Source organism: Pempheris klunzingeri, chromosome 21 (assembly GCF_042242105.1).
Source record: "Pempheris klunzingeri isolate RE-2024b chromosome 21, fPemKlu1.hap1, whole genome shotgun sequence".
Taxonomy (NCBI): domain Eukaryota; kingdom Metazoa; phylum Chordata; class Actinopteri; order Acropomatiformes; family Pempheridae; genus Pempheris; species Pempheris klunzingeri.
Window position 1 is genome coordinate 12511217 of NC_092032.1, and position 22573 is coordinate 12533789.

General features: G+C 39.2%; 1 protein-coding gene across 1 annotated transcript; it reads left to right on the forward strand.

Moving 5' to 3' along the window:
* Positions 1 to 1374: 1374 nt before the first annotated feature.
* On the forward strand, positions 1375 to 10308 carry LOC139221139 (neurofilament heavy polypeptide). The gene is made up of 16 exons (XM_070853053.1): positions 1375 to 1413; positions 1877 to 1941; positions 2024 to 2169; positions 2517 to 2577; positions 2721 to 2934; positions 3146 to 3232; positions 3470 to 3550; positions 4262 to 4441; positions 4543 to 5282; positions 5754 to 6263; positions 6586 to 7204; positions 7294 to 7364; positions 8181 to 8321; positions 9487 to 9647; positions 9756 to 9846; positions 9985 to 10308. Exons 2-16 carry the CDS (start codon positions 1926 to 1928, stop codon positions 10065 to 10067), a joined length of 3201 nt encoding a protein of 1066 aa, XP_070709154.1. The 5' UTR covers positions 1375 to 1413; positions 1877 to 1925; the 3' UTR covers positions 10068 to 10308.
* The last annotated feature ends 12265 nt before the right edge of the window (positions 10309 to 22573 follow it).

A 22573-nucleotide genomic window follows, 5' to 3' on the forward strand; every position in this document is an offset into this window, starting at 1 on the left:
TATGTTGCTACTCTAAATGTCTAAAAATAATGGACATTATCAAACATTATTGGAATTCACAGCTGTTGTCTATTGTTTTTCACGGTTAAACTCTTTTCCAAATGTAAGGTACATACAAACACGTCATGGGTGCTGGGTGAAAAAGCTATGATATTAAAAAATAAAGATGATTTAAGTTAACTTATTATTAGAGATTATCAAGTATATGTTCAGTTATCTGTAGCTATACCAATATTTTGTGTGTCCCAGCATTGCATCCTTTGCGATGCTTGCATGGATGCTCATCATCTTTGGTCAGATTTAACCACCTGTACCTGCAGGGGGCAGCAACGCAACACGCCAACTTCGAGCCCACTCGCAGTCTGCCGGAAAATAAAATGTAGAAGAAGAACATCCTGACATTTTAATTTCTTCCCTGAGCTTTGTCTGTCAGGCAGCAAGTCCATGACAACACAAGTCTTTTCCCTCAAGCAGGAAGCGGTCAAGCGGTCAAATATTGACGGTTCTGCCTCTACTTTTATTGTACTGAAGTTTATGTTATAGTTTTACGGCGCAGTCTGGAGCAACAACGCTGCCTGAGAGTCTTCACCCAGGGCCATAGTCATCAGCTCTACGAACGCGCGGGATATTTACAAATAGTCAACAGCGCCATTGTTTTACAGACGCTAACGTTGGATATCAAATGGGCGAAACAGCTGTTTCACCAACTTTTACACAATTATATACATATGCCTAACCTGATTCTCAGAGGGCGGGTTCAAATAAATGCATCCAAGGAGCTAACCGAATAAGAGCAGTTAATGTTAGCCTGAGTCTCGCTGTTAAAACTGTCGTCCAGCTAACGTTGCCGTTAGGCGACAGGCACTACGCACTACTAGCATAAATGGAGACAAAGTACCCTGCCTTGGTAAGTTCGGCTGTTTCTTTGGCTATTTTCTGCAGAGGGGGAGTTTAACAAGCTTGGTACGTTAACCAAACTGAGGGAGGAAGCGGCTCTAATGCTACACTCGGTTAGCTAGCTAATTTAAAAACAAAGAAGCTAATCGCAACACAACAGCCATTAGATAATCGCAAGCTTCGTGAAGGTTAACTATAGTTAGCTAATGTTAAGCCGTGGTTTTAACTGTTTTAGGAACATCTTTTAACTACGGTCATTTTGGAGGATGTAGTTTGATGCTTTATAATTGTGTTGCGAAATCCCGAGGGGCGTTTCTACTATTGTGTCTATTTACAAGAACATGGGCTGTTGCATTAAATACACTACTGTAATTGCAGCTTGGTGTATCTGATTAAATTGACAACAGAGTGTGATATTCAAGTGGCAATCTTTTTACTCCTTATTTACAAGATTCTCTAATTTTGTTAACAGAGGAGACCAAAGAGGAAACTCTGCTACCTTACAAACAAGGAAAGGTACGTGTGAACATGTTCTACAAGAGGAAAGCCTAGTAACGCTATAATTTATAATATTTTCAGTGTTTTTGCGTGTCTGTGAGTGGGTTTTTTTTCTAAAGCCAGAAACTAGAGAGAGCTGAAACTTGGGATCGTTGCAATCATTACAAGGGGTGCATCACAATTAAAGAGCTTTAATCTGGAGATTGTTGTGTCATAAAATGTTTTTACCTTACTGAGGTGAGCTTCATTGTGTTCTTGAACACACAAAATAAAATCTTTGGTATAATCCCACTAATTGTCGTTATTTCTAATTTTTTAAATATGTTTATTTGTATGTCTTACTCTAACATTGGCATTTTGGGAGCTTTGCATCGGTCCTAATTTTTAATGCAGATTTAATGGTATTGAGTGTCTCAGCAGTTGCATAGTAAGTATGAAATGTTGGTCTTTCATCACATTAACCTGACATTTGTGTTTTCAGTCAATCTAAACAGTGGACAGGGAGGCTGTCATTGGGAGATGTTGATAGGATGTTTGATGACTTGGGTGAGTTCAGTGTGTGATTCCTTTTCTTTAATATTTTGATGCCATTTCATCATGTTAACCCATACTTCACTGCCCTTTCCAGATCCATCCACACACAATGATGACAACATGTTTCCACCATCTCTTCTGCTCCAGACATCTGATACTGAGACAAACCAGACTGAGAGAGAGGCATCGCCTCACCCACAGAAAGTACAGCCAACAGAAAAGCCTTCAGAATGCCAAATGGTAATGTACAGCCACTCACTACTGTGACTTCGGCTGATATTACAAATAAGCAGTCAAACATTTAGTTTGCTTTAACATGCAGAGGAGCTTGGTTGTGTTTATTCATCACTGATAAGCAGCAGTTAATTGCTTTTATGTCCTCACTCGAGAAGGGGAACTTTCTTTTTCCACTTTGAAATTTAATGTACTCCCAGGCAGTCCCAAAATGTTCACAAATCTTATTGGCATGTTGTGTGCCATTTGTGACTGACTGTTTCTGTTTATATCCATTCATGGGCTTTGTGTACCTCTCTAATCTACCAAAATTAGATGTGTTCAGTCTTAAAATGTTTGTTTTTAACTTTTAGGGCCCTGATGGAGATGTACTGCATCCTGCAACAAGGTCACCCAGTCATAAACTAGACATTGGTAAGACACTCAAACCTATATTTCACTGAGGAATACCTTTCTAAAGTTACACACATTAAATTTTCTTCTCTCACTTGTCCTTTGCACCTTTTCATGTTCTATAAAAATGTCATTTCAAGGAGTGCTGCTTTTCTTTGTTGCAGATTTGGGCTCCCCATTTAAAGTGCACAGGCCAGTGAAGACTTCCAGCCCTATTGAAAGGAATATTGTTGTGGAAGGTGAAGAAGAGCTGGACACTGAAAAAGATCCGGTTGTGTCCCCAATTCTCGTTTCCTGTGAGGATGAAGTAAAAGAGGAAACAAAGACGGAGCCTCCACATACCCAAAAACCTCAATGCAATGGGCATGTCCTAGAGGAGTATGTAATCAGTAATGTCTGTTCATGTAGGACATAAATTCAAAACAATGTCTTCAGTTGATGACTTTTGTCTGGCAGGGATGTTGTGTGTGTGTGTGTGTGTGTGTGTATAAAGATCAGGATCCTATTGTCAACAATAACATAAGGAGCTAGTATATGTTCCATTGTTAATCCACAGCACGTTTCTTTCAATCACTGTCCTGTCTCTTAGAAGTGAAGACTATGAGATGGAGTCTCCTCCAAGCAAGGTTGCTTTAAGCAAACCCACTATCTCCAGTCACAAAAACAAGGAATCATGGTAGGGGCCTTTAATTCTCAACTGAGTTCTCAGTTATTTGTTTTCTGCATGCAAACACTCCATTAGTGTCGGATTGTAATACACAATGCACAAGTAACTGCTGCAGATTGAAGGGTTCATTTTGTGTTTCGATGTTTGACCTGTATTTGTCTGTTCATTGCTTGGATGTTTGCCTTTTTAGATTCTGTATGTGCATGCCCTTATGTTCGTGTCCTGTATATTTACTATTTTCCACAGCAAAGAGATGCTCCCAGCCAAAGAAAATTCACCTATGAAACCTCAAAAACCTGTTTTGGAGGACAAAAGAAAAACACCAAGGTAAAAAGAGATGACTTTTATAGGTAGTTTTTGTGCTCTCACTTTAGACCTAACATACCTAACCAGTGACCTAACATACTGGGTATTTAAAGCCAATAACAACATCAATATTTTAGAATGTATTACTTTGGATTAAGATTTACTATTTGCAAACATTGTACTGTCTGATATTCAAGTTTGGCATCATGTGTTCATTAAAGAGTTGTTACAAGGATACCTACCAGAATATGTTACAGTGGTACATTTATTATTATCTTTATTATAAATACGACAAAAAGAGTATACTAAAAGTGTAAATTCAAATGACATTATGAAAAAGAACTATGAATAGATTGAAATCAATGCCAAAAAAATACAATAGTGAATTGAGTCATAGAAAATAAGAGTCAAAAATGCAACCCAACAACATTTTGTACTGAAATTTAGTTTTGCATATCTCAGCTCATGCACTGTTATTGATATATTTGTAATAGAACAGTATCGTCTGATAATACCGCTGGCTCATATATCTAAAGGTTCCATTAGGAACTTCATCAGAGGTAGTTTTCCACCCATATGGAATTGACAAAAGAAATGGTAATAAAAATGTGATACAGCAAAAGCTCACACATTTATTGTTTAATAGTTCAGTATATTGTGCATTTTTTTTTTTAATTCTGAAGAACTACATTCATTGACTTCTGTTTTTGATTTTTTTCCTTAAATTTGCAGGCAAGAAAACACAGAGCCGCCTGCGTTGGCAGTGAGTCAGGAGCCTGAACTCACGGCTCCTAAGAAAAAGTCAGAAAATCTTATCAGGCAGCCAGTGGTGGATTTGTCCACACGTGGGGGAAAAGACATGACAGCTTTTCTACAGAAGCTTAGAGATGCAGGGCAGCCCAAACCTGCATGGTGAGTTCAGATACAAGAAACAATCAAAATACGTATACAATGACGGCTCTTGTACTTCATTATGAAGTAATTAATAAACCACTCAATATCTGTGTTTTAAGTTCCAGGAAGTCTCTGTCACCAGTAAAAATACCCACTCCTTCTGAACCAGAGGATGATTTCCTGATTCTGGAGGATGATACACCTCTTTGGTTTTCCATCCCAAGTAAAACTGCCACCAGTAAGACACAGAGACAGAGCAGAACTTCGAGCACAGACAAAGACAGCTCAACAGACAAGGGGAAGAAAGATAGCCCAATAATGACTGCACCAAAACAGCAGGAATCTGAAACTGCAAATGACAAACTGGAAAGTCAGACTGTCAATCAGAAAATGAGGAAGATGAAAGGGAAAGAGAAGAAGAACGAGGTGACTGAGCCCGGAAATGATATGGATGAATTGTGTATTCCTGAGGATCTTCCTGCAGATGACTTACTGGAACAAGAGGAACCAAACAAAAAGAATCAGAAACGACCCAAGAAGATGCCACCTAAAGAAAATGACAAAGCAGAAGCGCCATCCAAAGACACAGCCAGCAGAGAAACGGATGAAGAGAAACTCGCTCCGAAAATGGAAAATAAATCTCAGAAGTCGTCTGACACGAAGAGATCAAAGTCTTTAAATGATGAGAATGAAAATGCCAAGACAAGCAGGGCAAAGTCATTAAAGGGGGCCAGAAAAGTGGCACAGAGATCTGATGCAGTAAAGGAGATGGTGCATGTTGAGGCCATGAAGGAACAAACTCAAGAGCAGAGCAGCACACAGGAGCACACAGACGCCGCTGACCTGGGTTCTCTCTCAGGTAATGACCACGGTAGTATACAGTAATTCAAATCTCTTCTTGTGTGTTAGCATCGAATCCTTCTGCTAGTTATTACCACGTGTTAATGTTTCTAAATATCTGCTCTTGTAGCCCCAGATGGTTGACAGTTAACATCAATATTTGTGAACAGTTTTAGAGTTGGAAACCAAAAGATGTCTGACTTTGAGCCCCACTGGCTCACGGATTTAGATAATAATAAATAATAAACTGCTTTACTCTGAATATCTAGTTTCAAAATCTGAACTCCAAAGAGTTTTATTCTTATTTGTAGAAACAGCTGTGACTCAGATACAGTGTTAGTCAATAGCATTAATGTGGAGCAATGTCAGTAAAATAATTTTAAATGGAAATAGAAACTTATAATGAAAACTGAAAACAAACAGCTCAACACATTATCAGGCATTAAGCATCTATACAGCATTATGTTTTTGTTTTTTTTTTGTCCCATAGACAAGGAAATCATGAATTCTCAAGCACAAATTGATGGAAAAGAGAAACAGAACAAACCACCAGTTGAGGCTGAAGGGAGTTCATGTGAAGACAGTCAGGTTCTTGTGAAAAGGAAAAGGAAGCAGACTGGACAGTGGTGGGTGAGCAACCCTGACGGCAAAGAGGAAACAAAGGTTTCAGACAAGCAGCCTACACTCAAGAAGTCAAAACGGATCAACAAAGAGCCCCGCGCTGCAGTACCCTCACCGGTAAAGGCTAAGAACAGCAAGGTTTTAAAGACAAAAAATCGGACACCTGCTGCTCTGTCATCCCGTCAGAACACAAATAAAGCTAAAGTAAAGAAAAGCAATCAGAAGAAAAACACGACTGTGATTGAGGCAGAGCAGATTGAAGAGCAGCAGCAGCAGCAGCAGCAGCAGCAGCAGCAGCAGCAAGTCCCAGACCAGGACCTGGATCCTTCACAGTCCAGCCCCGTGGTCCTTGCATGGAGAGACCACAGCCTAAACTCAGGTAAGGTCAGTGGTGGAGGAAGTACTCAGATCCTTAACATAAGGAAGTACCAATACCACAATTTAAGAATACTCAGTTACCAGTAAAACCCATGCATTTTAAATCTTGCAGAAGTATTAGATAAGATAAGATATTCCTTTATTTGTCCCATGACGGGGACACTGACAAATATAGGGGTTTGTTTACAGGACAAGCTGAACATCTACATCATGCTCAAGCATTTAAAATTACAGTTGAAACAGTTTTCAGTTTTTTCAGTGAAGTACAAACATGCAGTCCAACCAGTAACCTTTGTCACTTACTAAGATGTGATGTTTTACAGGTGATAAGGTATTTCAAAGAGTATACCATCACGTCTCTGATGAAAAAATGCGCACCAGACCGACGCCTGTCTCTCCCAGAGGGCCTAGGGAGCAGCTCGGTGTAGCAGAACGAGAGAGACGGAGGAGGAAATGTCCTGGTAACTGGTGGGAAGTTAATGACTTGTCTGAGGACGTGGAGAGCATCTCCTCACAGCCTCAGCAGCAGGAGCCCAAACTTTGCAAGGAAAGAAGAAAGCAGCCTAGGTGGAGCAGATCTCCTCGACTCGGGACTCCCAAAAATGGCAACACGGCAGTCGCATCTAAACTACGAAGAGGAGCTCCTGTGACTCAGTTGAATGTGCAGCCGCTGTCGGCTCCAAAGACTGTCAAACGCTCTCTCGCCACGTTTAAAGACATTTTCTCTTCAGTCGCAGAGACCCCAACTGTGGTCAGTAGCAGAGAAGCAGGTCAGAAGAACGGACATAAAGTCAGTGCACGTCCTGCTGAGGAAATCACTGTTACAGAGTGTACAACACACGGTACGACTCACAGAGAGATTCTCAGTATGGATGTTGGTGAATCCAACAGCCCTCCCAACCAGGAAAACCTACGGGACAGCAAGTGTCAGTCAGAGAACACGTAAGGAAAAGTCTAAATGTTGCTACTCCTTTCCCTGACACTGTCTGTATAAGTTATGTTTGTATCATTTTTTATTTTCTTTTTGGCAGGTTAAAAGCCCACAGAAGTGGGCCGTCGTCCATGATTGAGCTGGAACAATACGAGGAGAATGACGATTTGAGTAGGTTTTTACATATTAGACATGTTAAAATACACTTTATAATTCTGTGTAGATTCATATGTTTACTTCACTAACATTTTTTATTGATGTTTCTATTTCCTTTTCAGTTTTTTGCATTTCTCACATTTTGTTTAAATCCAGTGTGCAAGTAATGCATACACCATTCCTTATCCCCCTGAAAATACACATTTTGTCAAATTTACGATGAGAAACCACTTTTCACGTTTCCTTTTGATCAGTTATTATCGAATATATGACTAATGATCATCAGTACATCGGTATACTACAAATTCACTTTCAATAGGTCAAGAATAATACTACAAATAATGTGGTCTAATTTTAGGTGTCAACACTGGCCTTTCCTCTCACTTCTCACTTTCAAAAAGCATTAGAGCAAAATATATAGGCATTGTCAGCCTTAAGCAGCCTTTCATTAAAAGGCTGTTCAATTTATATGAAGCATAATCAGTGAGGCTTTAAGAGTGAGGACCTGTAAGGATTTTAATTCCAAATCAAAAAACAGGGTTGCAAGTTATCTGTGGGAACAGCAGGAGTCTAACTTTAATGTTCATTGTTGGCACAGTAGAGAGTAATGCCAGTATGAGCTCAGTCCAGACACACGTTTGACAGTGCTGTGAGCCCTCACTACAATATTTACCCTGTGTGCTGGTACCTTCTGTGGTCAATGGCTCCCTCTAGTGGTCTCACTGTTATCCATGATCGTCTTGAATGACAAATATTTCCCCCTTGTGCCATCCCTCTTTTTTTGTGTGTTGAAGTGTTCAACTTCTACTTTTACCTTTTACTTTGTTCCAGTTCTGCCGTCATCTAGAGTCCATACTGTTCTCTCTGCATCAGATCTGTGCGCTCCTCCTCTCAAACCGCTGATCTTACAGCCGAAGGATAAGGCCAACCTGACAGAGTGGTTCAAGAGTCTCTGGGCTACAGCTGTCGGCGGTAAGAAACTAGAATGCCTGACGGAAAAGCAACTGTTTTAGATAATGTGTAGATGTAATGGTCATTCTTGGACAAAGTACCCACTGAGCAATGCTCGTTATTTGCCTTGTGCCATTTGTATGGCTTTCATGGCACTGAGTAGGTGTAAAATGTCTCCAAGAACAAGTTTGAAATCTGTTTTATATTTTCATTTAGAGTGTGTTATATGTTTTGTCTGTTTAATGAATTCGAAGTCTCTATGACTGCACAATAGAAATTAACAATTAAACATACAAGTGAAAGCTTAACATGTATGGCAAGGGCAATGTGGGTGAAATGAATATATGAACTAATATGTAAAGTATCTTACTCTGTTGTATTGTAACATATAATACAACTAATCTTCACACAATTGTTTGAAGTAGGGTTGTATGGGGTACTTACCCACTGGCAGTGTATTATTTATTGTAGATTCTGGTCAGCACACCCCCAGTTTGGAAAAGTACTGGCATGGCTGCTAAGCAATGTACTGCTGTGGACGTACATCAGCAGAGAAATGTATTTTAGCCTCCAAAAAAATCGACATCAGTTTCAGTGTAGCTGTTCTCTTTGTCTTCGCTTGCTTCAAGGCCACCAGAATCCATTCAAAAAAACTAATTTTACCTTGGTTGCTAGTCTACTGTTGTTTTATTGTGTAACTTTGAAATTTTAAACTGTTGATCCTTAGTCACAGATCGGGCAGCTCTATCACAGTGAAGTCCAGTGTTCTGTGAGGCAAAATTCCTGTTTTTGTCGGATGAAGTCTGGTGGCTTTGAGGCAAGGGAAGAGAATGGTCTCAGTTTCCCGTTCAAAGGGCTGTCTGATGGCAGTGTAAAGTGGTAAAAATATTCTATTCGCTGCTGACGCCATCCACAGCAGTATATTGTTTAGCATCTGTGCCGGGACTCCTGCTTGATCCTCCAAACTGTAGATAAGTAGCTCATACAACCACACTTCACTTAACACTAACTATCCCTTACTACCCCTCTGTGCCTGAAATAGTTTAATTAGTTTCTACTTTTTATCAATAATTTAGACAGCACGCCTTTAATATTATCACACGATTCTTATGAAAGGGTATAAAACAAAAGTAATTATTAGCCAGACCAGCCGTTGAATAATTTTTACTGTTAAATGTCATTGCAGATAGTCCCGAGATTACTCCGGATGAGTTTGATTGGTACTTTTATCAAGGCAGAGCCATTGGCCTCTTGGTGGACCTGAACTGTGACTCCTTCTGTAATGGAAAAATCCTGTTGGGCTCGTACATGAAGAAACCTCTGTGGGTGGATCACAGCGCCACAACCGTCAGTACACTTCTTACTCCTACTCCTCATACTCCTGTGTTTGTTTATGTAGCGATCTTGAAATATATTATTTTCTCACCAATTTCTTCCACTGGTCTGTTTTCAAAGGTTTTTAACTTATTAACAAGCTCTGTGAGTGTGATCATCAACGGCTGCGAGTCCCGTTACAACCCAGGAGGTTCCTTTATGGTGCCATGTGGTAGGAATATGATATCATTGATATATCTTCCAAGAATTTTATATTATAATTTTACAGATTTTTGATGTATGCCTATGAAAATTAAAAGTGTATTTTCTCGTAGTGTGTTTTACTGATATTACTCCTCTGTTCACACAGGTCATGCTTACAGCATCCAAAACGTCACTGCACAGCCTGCGGTTCTGTACTTCACCAGGATATTAGCAGAAAGTTCAGATTGAAGCTGAACAACCAGTCACATGGTTGAAGAAATTCTTCAAAAAAAAAAAAAAAAAGACGGGATGTGTGACATCTCTGTATTTAAATGGATTTACTCTGATTTGAATGATAAGATGTACATAGAAAACATTTTTTCATGAGATTTTATTGAATTTATTTGATCCTTAGTTGTGCTTGTAATGACAAAATTCTTGTAAAACAGAAGACAAAATGACTTGTAAATAAAGTTTCCTGCATTTGTTATTTGGCTTTTGTTGTTGTTTTGTCCGTTTCCTGTGACTGTGCATGTGTTGTTTCCAGCCTCTAAGGGGCAGTGTACAGCTGTGGTCTATTGGTTGTCAAATAGGGATTTAGTCTGCATGCAACAGTCAAAAGGGTCTTGATCTGCAGGTAATTTTGCTTAGATGTGTTAATTGCTAATTAATCCAAACAAAACTGCAGCTTAAACAGCTCATTTGTCTGTGGAGTCAGAAATATAAATGTACCTGAATGACAGTAAAAGCAGCAGTGCTGGTTTTTGTAGTGCTACAGTGTAAAAAAAAAGTGTGTGTACAGAAGTGTTATCCGTAAAAAATGTATTTAAAGTGTCAAAAGCAAATTATGCTACATGTTATTTTTACTGTTCTATTATCTACATATTTTTGGATTAATGTGACTGATGGGTAAAACCTTGCATTTCTCTCTGCAGTGGACTAAAATGTAAAAACAGTAAAAGACCATCATCAGAAAAACTCTTATATTGATTTTAATTTGACTTCCTTAAAATACTGCCCACAGCAAAATGCTGTATACTCATGTATTATATTGGGATCACAGAGGAAACCACCAGTTTCTCTACAGCATAAATCACCTGTGATGTTTAGAAAGCACCAGAATGTTCTCAGTCTGAAGGTATCTCCAGTCTCCAAAGCATCTTTTAACCACCCATTGAAAAAAATATTCCACTAAATCATGAAAAAAGATTCAACCACTTTCTCAAATTGCACCTCAGTTTCCAAATCAAAACAGCTACTGCCTACTTGTGAAATGGGTTTAAACCTTCTTCTCTTTTTTTCTGTGTTTACCTCTGGTGTTAATGTGCTGTTGCTGGTAAACATTTGTGGTCAATGTGCAGGAGGTGATTTAATGTTAATCTATGGTAAACAGGTGTGTGACTGACATTTCCACTCCAGCACATTTTCTAGTGAGCATTAAGTCGTACCCTCTGTTCTGTCATGAAACATTTACTGACCTACTTCATGAGGGCTGTGTTATGTTTCTGTTAGTGAATCTGCCCCCCCCATCCAGACCCCTGAATAGCGTATGGTACAGTGATATTTACATATTTCTCAAAAAACAACCTTCAGATTGATATAGATCTGATATTTGAATCAGCTGTTACATCCCTCACACAATGATTGACCTGTAACCTATTAACAGAATGAAGTGTGTTCTCCACAGTGGAGCTTAAACAGCCTGCTGCCAGTTTGATCATTTATCACTTTTGAATGGTTAGTTTTAGCCGTACGTGCGGCTACAGCAGTCTGACTTGGCTTGGGGCAGGATCTCCTTCAGAGAGGTGGATGCTTGCTGCTTCCACCACCACAGTGTACACTGTGCCAGCCACCCAGGTCTTTAATTATAAACCATGTCTGTGACTAAATATGCTGCCTGTAACACAACATCTGTGCAGGGGAATGGCTGAGATACATTTTCTATTCTGTATTCCGGTGAAAGAAAAGTAGTGGGAGTGAATTGTCTGTGAAAGGTTTTATACTCAGAGAACATGAAGTTGTTGGATTTTTGCTTGTGTGTGTTTTTGAGCCGCCTGGTGAGGGAGAGATGTGTCTCCTTTAAACTGGAGCAAGACTGTAAAGGTTACACGGCACATAGACTGAGTTAGCCGTCCAAACAGCTCACATGCTGGATGGCACAGGAGAGAGTGCGCTCAGCAGTGGTGGTGGTTCTCAAAAATGTTCTCTCACCTTTTACTGACTGGATAAATTTGTGTTTAATGGAAGCATTAAAATTCCCCTTTTGTGGTTCATTAAGGAATTTGTGTCTTTGATGGGCAGATGAATACATTTCAGTTTTTTCCCTATTTCGTGGGGCTTTTTTTTGACGAGGAGACGAGCTAATGCTGGCCTTTTATTGAAAGTGCTAATTTCAATAATTATATTATAATGTTTGAATGCTAATTAATGAAGTTAGGAGATGCATCAAAGAAGGTGAGACAAAACAAAAGAGAGGCACAAACAGATAAATACATTTAAAACTACTTGGGCTGTGTTTTGAGCTTAAGGCTTGCTAACATAGATATTATGTTTTAAAGTTTTTAGCATGCTAACATTTGCTAATACAAACTAAACACAAAAGTTAAGCTGAGAGACACTGAAGTGCAAATGAGAAGTTGTCGGGACCTGATATGTGGTGGAACGGCTGCGTGAGAGACCATTGCTCAGCAAAGAGCCATGCCATCGCTAAAAAGACTCAAATATTCAGCTAAAAAGTCCAAGAAATGGTCTGCGTATTTGTGTTTTCTGCCTTAACTTGTGGTGAAGTGCAAAAGCAAAATCTCGTGCTCGGATAAGTTGGTTGAAGTGATGAGACGGCCTCTGAATAATGTATTCCTGAGAGTCTGAGTCCCTCACCAACAAAATGCACTTCCTTACTCACATCGCTGTCCCTTAATGCATCTGATTGAACTGACTATGAACCAGTAGTGAGTGATTTAACCACCAGAGATACTAGTTCATTATTTTTTTAAAAATACTATTTTCTGGTCTTATTTCTTCTGTTAATCAAATGAAGCAAATTTGTGACTGAAATTGCACTTTTTGTTTTTATCTCCAGGGATATCTCCGGAGTGTGCATATTTTTAATGTTTCAACCACAGGTTTTTCAAGGCAGTGAAAGCTAATATATGCTAAGCCTCTTGAACTCTGCAAATGTTTACATTTCTGACAAACAAACCCGACTCACTGCATTGCAGGCCTGGAGGAGCAGGAAGGGACAATGTCACACTGAAGCCTGGCGACGGGTGAACACATTCAGTAATCAGAGTATATTAATTACATAGTATTTGCCTTTGCGGAGCGTTGCATGCCATGAATTCATTTGTCCACACAAAGGCTACACAGGTTTTCTGTGATTTGTCTGAGTCTTGGCTGCTGGAACAGACTTCAAGCATTGAGTATGACTTCCTTCCTCTGTTTGAGTTGGCTCTGAACATTTGGTTCAGGTCTTTACAATGAAGGTGTCGTGTATTCTGTTGTGCGTCGCTCCATGAATCACCCTCTAACAATCTAGGAATTCTTTCAGGTTCAGGCAAATACCCGGAAATTGTACACAAAGACGCAATTGATATTATTTGTCTGTACAGCGACCTTGAGAGCCTTGAAAGTCGCCCTAAATAAAATGTATTATTATTATTATTATATAACAGGAAAATTAAAGGCACTTAACATGTTTCTCTAAAAGACCCATTTGTGACACTTTAACACCAAAATATGCATCTTGAATTAAGCAACAAACAGCAGAAAGAGCGACTCCGTGAGGACTGTAGTGTTAATTATCCACATGAGTTGTCGTGCAGAGTTAACTCTTGTAAACAGGCTCAAGCCATTAAGACAATAAAATATATACACATCCATTGTGCAATGTGGAAATACACAGAGGAAGCACAAAAACACCAATCATGTCCAAAGAAAATACTACATGACAGTTTACAGGACTGTTTCAGTGTTGTTGTTGTATTATTTATGTATGGCTTGAACTTGGAGGATGTTTTGCATCAGAGCAGGAAAACCTGCACTTGAGGTCCTCTTGGTTTTCTTGCATCTGTTGAAACTAGTAATGTTTGTTGGAGCCGTTGAGAGAGGATGAAGCGAGGTGTCCGCTCGATAACCCCAATGTCTGCTCACCCTGAAACCCTGAGGGGCACCTGCTCCTATATGTGCAGCAGCTACTTTGTATTTGGTTGTACGGAGGTGCAATAGAAACTAAAAATGGTAAGGGCTTTAGTGTGGCTCCTGGGTTCACACCTCATTTGGAAGACCTGTCTTATAAAGAATCTGTGTATTAAGATCAATTTAAATATCTTTAACATTTTAAATCATATTATTTATTCCTATTTGTCCTCATTATTATTCAACAAATATCTGTGTAACCATATTATCATGAACAAGCTCATGGACAGCAAACAAGGCAGGCAAGGCATGGCAGCAGAGGGATACCGGCTGGTTTCTGGGGAAAATTGGGGAACATGTGTGAGGGAGGTGATAAGGAGCCCCTGTGTGCTCCTAACAGGTAAGTGCTGTTTTACTACTTTGTAGATTTATCACCACACAGTCCGATGATGAGTGCTCCCTTTAGCTCATTGCATAAGAGGAAAAAAAATTGCGGTGATAAATGGAGAGAGAAAAATGTGATTTAATGGGGATTTTTAGTAAAGTTTGGGCAAACTGGATACTATGTACTATGTACTGGAAAGTTGTGTTGCTGCACCTGCTGGCTTGTGCTGGACAGACTCAAAGAGGACAGCGAGAAGACAGCAACTAGTTATACTTGTGGATTTTGAACACATTTACAGACCATGAACCGAACTGCTGTTGCTTCGTTTGTACAATGTACAAATATGTGTTCAGACAGAAGCAGTATAAGACTGAGTGCACTTTACTGGGCAAATAGTCTGGAGTAAAAACCCACTGCGACATGATTCAGTTGAGCCCAGACTATGAGCTTTTGTTTGACTTCACCAAACACAGAAAAATGAACAAAGCTGCATTGCCCATCATCGTCTGTGTTACGAAGAATGGTGCATAATGAATGCTTCGACCTGTACTTTATTGCCTTTCTTATATAGATGACTGATGGCATAATACCAAAACAACAACAATGTAATCAGTGTGATAGCGTCTGGTCCGACAGTAGATCATTTCAGTGAGAAATCAAAGCGTCCACACAAACACACTGAAGCCTTAGACATTAAATGGGATGTTCGTGATGAAGATGAAGTGAGCAAATGCTTTGACTTCTTTTCATTTACTTTTTTTCCCCACCATGCACCTTCTTCTAGCAGTGGCACAATGGTTTCCAATCTTTTTCTGTCTGATGATGTAGATTAGCTCAAGTACCTGTTCATCGACGCTGCTGTCATGTTCCCGCAGAAGCCACTTTCCATCACTGTGCTGAAAAAAAGATCCTGTAAATTAAGATGATAAACTCAAAATAATGACATCACTATCTTCATCATCATTTTCATATTAAGTCATTATTTTGCGATGGTCTCTCATTATAAGGACTTACAGGATCTTTTTTTAATCACTGTGGTGGAAATGAGCTTCCATATGTTCCAAATGTGTTCATTGGATTCTAATTCAACCATTTATCCATTACTGTTAGTAACTATGTCGGCCATTTATCCATTACTTTTAGCTAACTGTTAAGACACAACATACTTCAGGGATCACAATAGAATCAATATACGAATATATATTTTCCTTCATTAGGTCAGAATTTCTGTTTTGTCAAATTACTTAAGCTACTGTACCCCCCTTGTTGGGAATCTCTGCAATAATTTTCAAAAACGTTCACTTTTCTAAAAAAATATCCAGGAACAAAGTTTTTGATGCTAAAAAAGTGTATTTCTGACTGAACTATAGCATCATAGAAGCTGATTTTATTGTACTCTGTACAGAAATACAAGGGCATACTGTGGTGATATCAATAAAGAAAATTATAGCTCCATCTCATGACAATTCAACTCCTCAGAGGATGTTGTAAAAATGTAAATGCCCCTACTTTAAGCATTAACCTATTACTCTGTAAATGGAAAGATCATAATCTCTCCCCAGACCACTTTAATTTAAATCCATGTTGACGTCTCACCTTAGTGACTTCTAGCTGTCTCATCACGTCAACCCACAATCTCCCCTGTCAAGTGGCTCCTGGTCCTCTGATCCTCCACTGCTCCTATGATTACACTGAGGAAGAACTCTCAAAGGAAAAGCACACAGGTATGATTAATGTTTCTCATGAAAATGTAACAAAATCTTTATATAAGGCACAAGTTCAGGATTCTGCCTTGATGAGGCTTCTGGGAGTGAAAACAGCTTTTGAATCTAAAATTTCAATTTGCTTCTGACAGCTGATTTGTAGCTTTATTCATGTCCAGCATGTTCCTTTGTCACCATAATAGATTTGTTAAGAATTATTCTTTGAAAAGGAAATCAATGAAAAGACGAAAAATACAGCTGCCCACGCTTCTTTTCTTGGTCGAACATCAAAGGGTCGATTTAGGTCCAAGTCATTTTCCATCAGAGTGCAGTAATGTTCCACACACACAAAGTATCCAGAGGATCCTCTCTGGACTAACCTTGAATTCAGTCTGCTCCCACTGAACACTTTCAAATCTGCAAATAGATGATGACAGCATCAGCTTCCACAAGATGCACCGAACTGCCTGTGGGCTTCCTGGGCTCTGAGATATAAAGCTAGAAGAGGCTCCAGCAGGGGAAAATATAAACACACTTATTCGGCTGTCTGTGGATAATGTTGGGATTCAAAGAAAAATCCAATTTTTCTATTACTTTCTAATAACAAATTTAACTTTTCCTGAATATCTTTCATATAAACACAGCAGGGTTTTAGCAATGCTGAAAAAAAAAGTCACAAAACACTGGTGATGAACATATAGACAAATATAATAAAATAAAAAAAATAAAATGAAAGAGTAAAACATATGAATAAATACAAATACAAAAACATCTAAACAAATCTAAAATCTAAAAATTGGTTAGATCACAGTAAACTACATTTGTAACCAATTAAAATAATAAGTAGGATAGTTTAAATTGTAAATTGAATTACAAAGAAATGCATGCTTCATTTAGTCTGCTGTCAGTCTCAAGCTGTTCAGTTATGCTTCCAACATGAAGGTTTAAATCCTCTTTCAAAGCTGTCACCAAGCTGCCAGGAACACATTTCTGGTGCAGAAATACCAGAGACTTTATTTTCAAAGGAATCAAACTCAAACGTGGCTCACTAAGTGTACTGGAATCAGCTAAAAGTCAGAAACTGATGCATCAGAGGATGAAAACTATCAGATAAAAGGCTAAAATAAATACCTAAAAGTAATGCATAATAAAACCCAACTTCTTCCACTCCCAAATATAACAATAATGCAAAACTGTCGTGTGAAAACATGTATTTAATAAGGTAAACTTTAAAAGCATTGAAATTAAAATGATTTTAAATGAACATCAGGAACATTTTGGATGTCCACAGTAGCATCACCCTGTGATTATTAGCTTTTCTGCAGTCACCAATCAGATCCAATCGACATCAATAAAATGTCATTGCAATTAAATTATTTCCAAAATGACACTAAGTGGTCAATTTCAGTTGAGTATTGACATCCTTCCACTGTGGTCCACGTGAATATGAGAGGTGACAACACTCGGACATTTCCCCTGCTGTCTCAGATACATCATGATTGATTTCCTATAGCTTTCCACCAGCAGTGGCAGTAATTTACATACCCTATATTTCTGCTGCCCTCATAACCTTGCAATCAGATTTTGCTGTCTTTCTGTTGATGTGGTTGCAGCTGACCCATTAGAGCAAACTTAATTTGTCATGGGGTCAGCCAAAAGAGCAAGTCCATGAAAAAGTCTTCAAAGCTAGATTAGAGAGAGACAAAGTTAGAGCTTTAGTCACGGAGAGGGAAGAGGAAAGAAAAAGAACGGGAAATAGATGAAATGGTGTTTTTCCGCTTCAGAGGTTCTCAGCCATGTAGTGCTGCGACCCATGGAACTTCAGTCCAATCAGAGACCAGCTGATTGGGTCTCTAACGGTTGAAAAGACATGCTGTCTGGGTCTGCAGTGTCTACATCTGACATTTAAACCAATTAAAGTGGACTGTTCTGGTGGCATGCAGCCATGACATCCCAGTTTCAGTTTAGCCTACTGCATGTCAGCACTTTCACCCTCGTCATCACGAGCCAGTAAAGCAGAGAGACTCCAAAGTCACCTTAAGAAAAGTTAAAGGACTCTACTTATTCTTAGCACACAATTCTCTCAATTCAGTTAGACCTGTAAGATTTATAAATGATGATGCAATGATGAGCTGATGCAATTGAACTGTCTTTGCCCCCAGAAACAGTCACCAGTTCAACACTGAAGATACAGGGACAAAGGTTTTGACATCTTCCTAAACTGAGCCTCAAACATACACACACGTACAATATGATCCAATCTGGTGTAGCTCTGCAATAAATGTGAAACCTACAAGTTTTGAGTGTTGTATTAGAAAACTCTTAATTCAAGTCAAATGTGTTTTTTGAGGCTGCAGTTTTTGGTGTCGTAGTGGATTTCATTTACTGCAGGGTATTTCTTAGGGACTGTATGAAAATGATTTGGTAAAAGAGGAAGCGTTGTGTTGTTTTTTTTTTTTTTAGCAAATATCTGACCAGTTTCACAATATAACTTCAAGGGTGGACTGGCAGACCCTTAAATATATTAGTTTTAGATGTCAGAGGATGCAACTGGAGGGTCTAAAGAACATAACAATAATGTTGGTGAGGGTCTAACTTTTTCAAATAATGAGGTTAAAGATTCAGCTCCCCCTTCACAAGTAATTTTTGTACAGACCCTTATTGTGTCCTTGTCTGTAACATGCTCCTGAAAGCTGAAAAGAAAAGGCTCCAGGATAGACAAAATAACAGGAACATAAGTCTTACGCAGAGCTGAATCACCACCTCTTCGACAGCCCTAATTAAAGATTTAAATCATACCTCATACGGAAGTGTTTATTTCAGGGCCATGGTGTTGGGTTGCATTATGCATGTCTTGCTGTTATTTCTTCCTTGAACTCATGTTGTTCCACCGCTGCTCTCAATGAGGAATAAGAGCTTTATGCTTATACTTATAATATTAGAATGAGAGAATAATGTGACATATATGCTTTTGTTCTCTCACACTGGTTCCACTCAATCTAAATTATTCCCTTTATTTTCAACTTTTCACTTCACTCCTCTTGCAGATGTATCGTCCTGTTTCAAACATGTTTCTTTGAAGTTTCTTCTTTACACACATGGTGACTTGAACACTGACAATGCCACTGCACGGTGATTTAGTGAATAATCTTGTTAGCAGTGTGAATAATCCCCTATGTGGAGCAGGGTCCTTCCTCCTGCAGCCGTACTATTTATCATTCACAGAGACAGGTCTGGAAAAATAACATCAGTAAATTCACAGGCCAGGGTGGTGTGGGCCAGAAAACATAGCTATAAATCTAGAAATACAATCTTTCATGCTATCGAGCTCCAGTATAAGCTGCCAATGGTTACTTTCTGTGAGAAATGCCTCTGTGGAATATGACAGTAATACAAATAATCTTAATACTGGTACATGAAGGTCAAACTATGATTGGAGAGAGATGCGCAGTCCCTGAACTCAATTCATCCATAGAAATGAATGACAGAAAAGCCTTTGTAAAGCTCATACTTGTATAAAAAAAACTTCCATGGACAAAGAAGCCACATTTCAATTACCAGTGCTTTATAAGGTTCAGCACAGTTTAGTTTTGTTCAGTTCTAGTGAACATTCAGTTAAACTGAAACAAACTCTGAAGGTTGGTCACCACTCGGTCGGTGTCGACCTCATCTCAAATAATGCTAATTTAAATTCTGTAATTAAAAGATTAGTCCGTTTTTTTTTTTACTTATTGTCAACAAATTCTATGAAAACACCAAAACCAACAATGCATTTGTTGTTGTCAAAGCCTGGCACAGTTTATTCTTCAGCACCAGAGACCATTTCAGTCCAAAAGCTTATAAAGTCACATCACTGGGTGACTTGTTCCTTCTGTACCATCAACACAGACACTGCACTTCATTTTAAGTCAATCCCATATACAGCATCTTGCTCCTGCAGTATCCCTCAGGAATTACATCCATATTGAGCGATACTGCACCTCGTGGTTTGCATTCAGCGCCAACGCTCAGTATAATGCACTGATGTGATGTGTCCTTTGTGTAGTCAAGTGGAAGGTAATGGTGTAGAAGTCATGGTGGGGGATGGGCATGTGTATAGTTCATGCAGAAGTTCAGGTGCCATCAACAAGCTGACTTTACTGTAACGTTTCGACCTTTTTATTAACCGTTCTAATGTGTTTACCTGAACTGTAGTTTAGCTGCAGTGACCAGTCATTCTCTAAATGTAACCATAACATAGCTTACATGTGCTGACATTGTACAAAGTGAGAATTAAAAAAAAATGTTGGTATTGAACATAAAACAAACTTTGTCATTGAATGCAATCTGGGGTTTTACAGAATTTTATGCTGTTGGGGTTGGTAATCAATCCCTGGGCACCAAATGTGTATTCACCCGCTGTTGAAAATAGTCAACAAATACATTATTTTCTGCTTTTTGAGTAACTTTTGCCTGAAACCACAGTGCCCGGGTGTTTTAGTAAAATATTGCAGTTAAAAGACAAAAGGAGTTCTTGTTTTTTTTTTTTTTATAAGATTTATGACTTCTGTGCGTTCACAGACAAAAGGGGAAGTATCGAGAGACGGAAATGTGTCACAAAATTATCACCAGACTTCATTCACAAATATACACACTTCCCCCCCCCCAGCGCCTCACCTCCCACCTGTGTCTGCAGACAGGATGTTCACGGTCGGAGACTAAGGACACGATTGTCACGTTTGGGTTTATTTCTGGCGACAATCAAAATTGAGCAGCTGGCACCCTGTGGAGGGATGTTGTGTCATGAGGCTCGTCAGAGGCCGTTAAAGGAGGACTGACCACTCTCTCTTTCGCACTCATAAAGCCACCAATTAGTGTGAAAGCTCTGCGGATCTTCCCTCTTTCACCTTGTGAATGTGACATTTGGAGCCTGATGTAATGGTGTTGAAAAGCAGCCAGTACAGCCGCTGAAATCCATCTGTGGTCTGACAGAGTCAATTCATCTACGTGCAGATACTGACTCAGCCTTCTCAGGTACCTCTACCCTCTAAACAATACATTTTATAAATATTTGTGTTATTAAAGAGCAAGAAAACTACGAAGGAGCTTCAAAGACTGACAGACACAGTTATGTTCAATTTAAAGGAAAAACACACCTTTGGAGTAGCACACTTTGTTCTCCATCGTCAATCTGTGTTAGTGCCTTCAGTCACTTTGTTGCAGTTTATTCCCACTTTCTCTCAGCCAGTCTTGTCTGCATCTTCTTCAGGTAATGATTTCTTTTACTTCCCAAAATTACTTTTGACAGCCTCCAGTGATGGATGTCAACCTGTTGCTTTCAGCTGTGTCTTACAGGTTTTAGCTCAACGGTTTTTCCAGGTTGGAGCTGCAAGTCTCACTCATGAATGCACCATGGCCATGTTGTACTGTAGTCTGTTGATGTCACGGGATGCATCGATTTTTCTGTGCCTCTTGATTCTGAGGGACATACGCCAATATCCAAGTTAAACTGTTGATATTTTAGGAGACTGAACATTTTTCTGCTTTGGATCCTAGTTTTCAGTTACAACAAACATACAGATGTGATGTTGTCCATGCTGGGACAGTTTACGCATGGACATAATGCTACGAGTGCCTGCCACATACACGCAGAGTTGCTGTCAAACTGTCTCTTCTGCGGTTGTTGACGTGGTTGTCGTCATGGGCTTGTGTACCATATTAATTTATATTTAACATGATTAGGTAGCAATACATAGAGTCTGATGCTAGCTAGCACAGCATCATCTAGCTGAATAACACATTACCACAACTTGCCTTTGTGATTTAAAAATGTATGTTACATACATTGGCCCAAGGTGAAGTGGATCGTCCATCGGATCAAAACACAAAAGAGTGCCTTGTCAACAGCTGCTTTTTAGCATTATTTTGTTGTAAATTTTATATTTATGGCTGGTTTCTGGCTTTAAATATTTTGTATATACTTTGCCCTTTAAGAGCTGTAACTATTTGGTTTATCCCCTCGCGCATGTAACCGTTCTGCTGCCTGTTTTGTGGACCATTTTTCCGATAAGAAAGGAGGGAAGAGTTCCAGGTAATTAAGCAGGATATCATATTGTTTGTGTGACATGTTGTGTGCCCAAAACGAGACTTCGCTGATTAACAGCAGCTGTATTTATAATTTCCTGGTAAAGGTCATCAGCATTCAAGTCACATCATTATATTTTGTGGCAAGAAAAATCCACATCAAAGGCATGTGTGTCTCCTCTTCTGCAGGGTTTTTCAAATTTAGTCTTCAGTGTAAATATCTGAGGTTTATGTAATTGGTAGGTCCTTAACTGACCACTGTGCGGTGAGCCATGTGCAAAGAGTAAATTACACTCCTAGCAGTAATTGTATGGGTTTTCTGCCCTGGGTGGTCATTATTGTAAGTGTACGCTGTGAAGCACAGCTCAAGGTAAACACTCTAGAAGCTGCGTAGTTTGTTGAGTTAAAAAAATACCTCCTGTGGCTGAAGCTGCCAGCTGATGTTTGGCACTTGAGGTAATTGCAGCTGC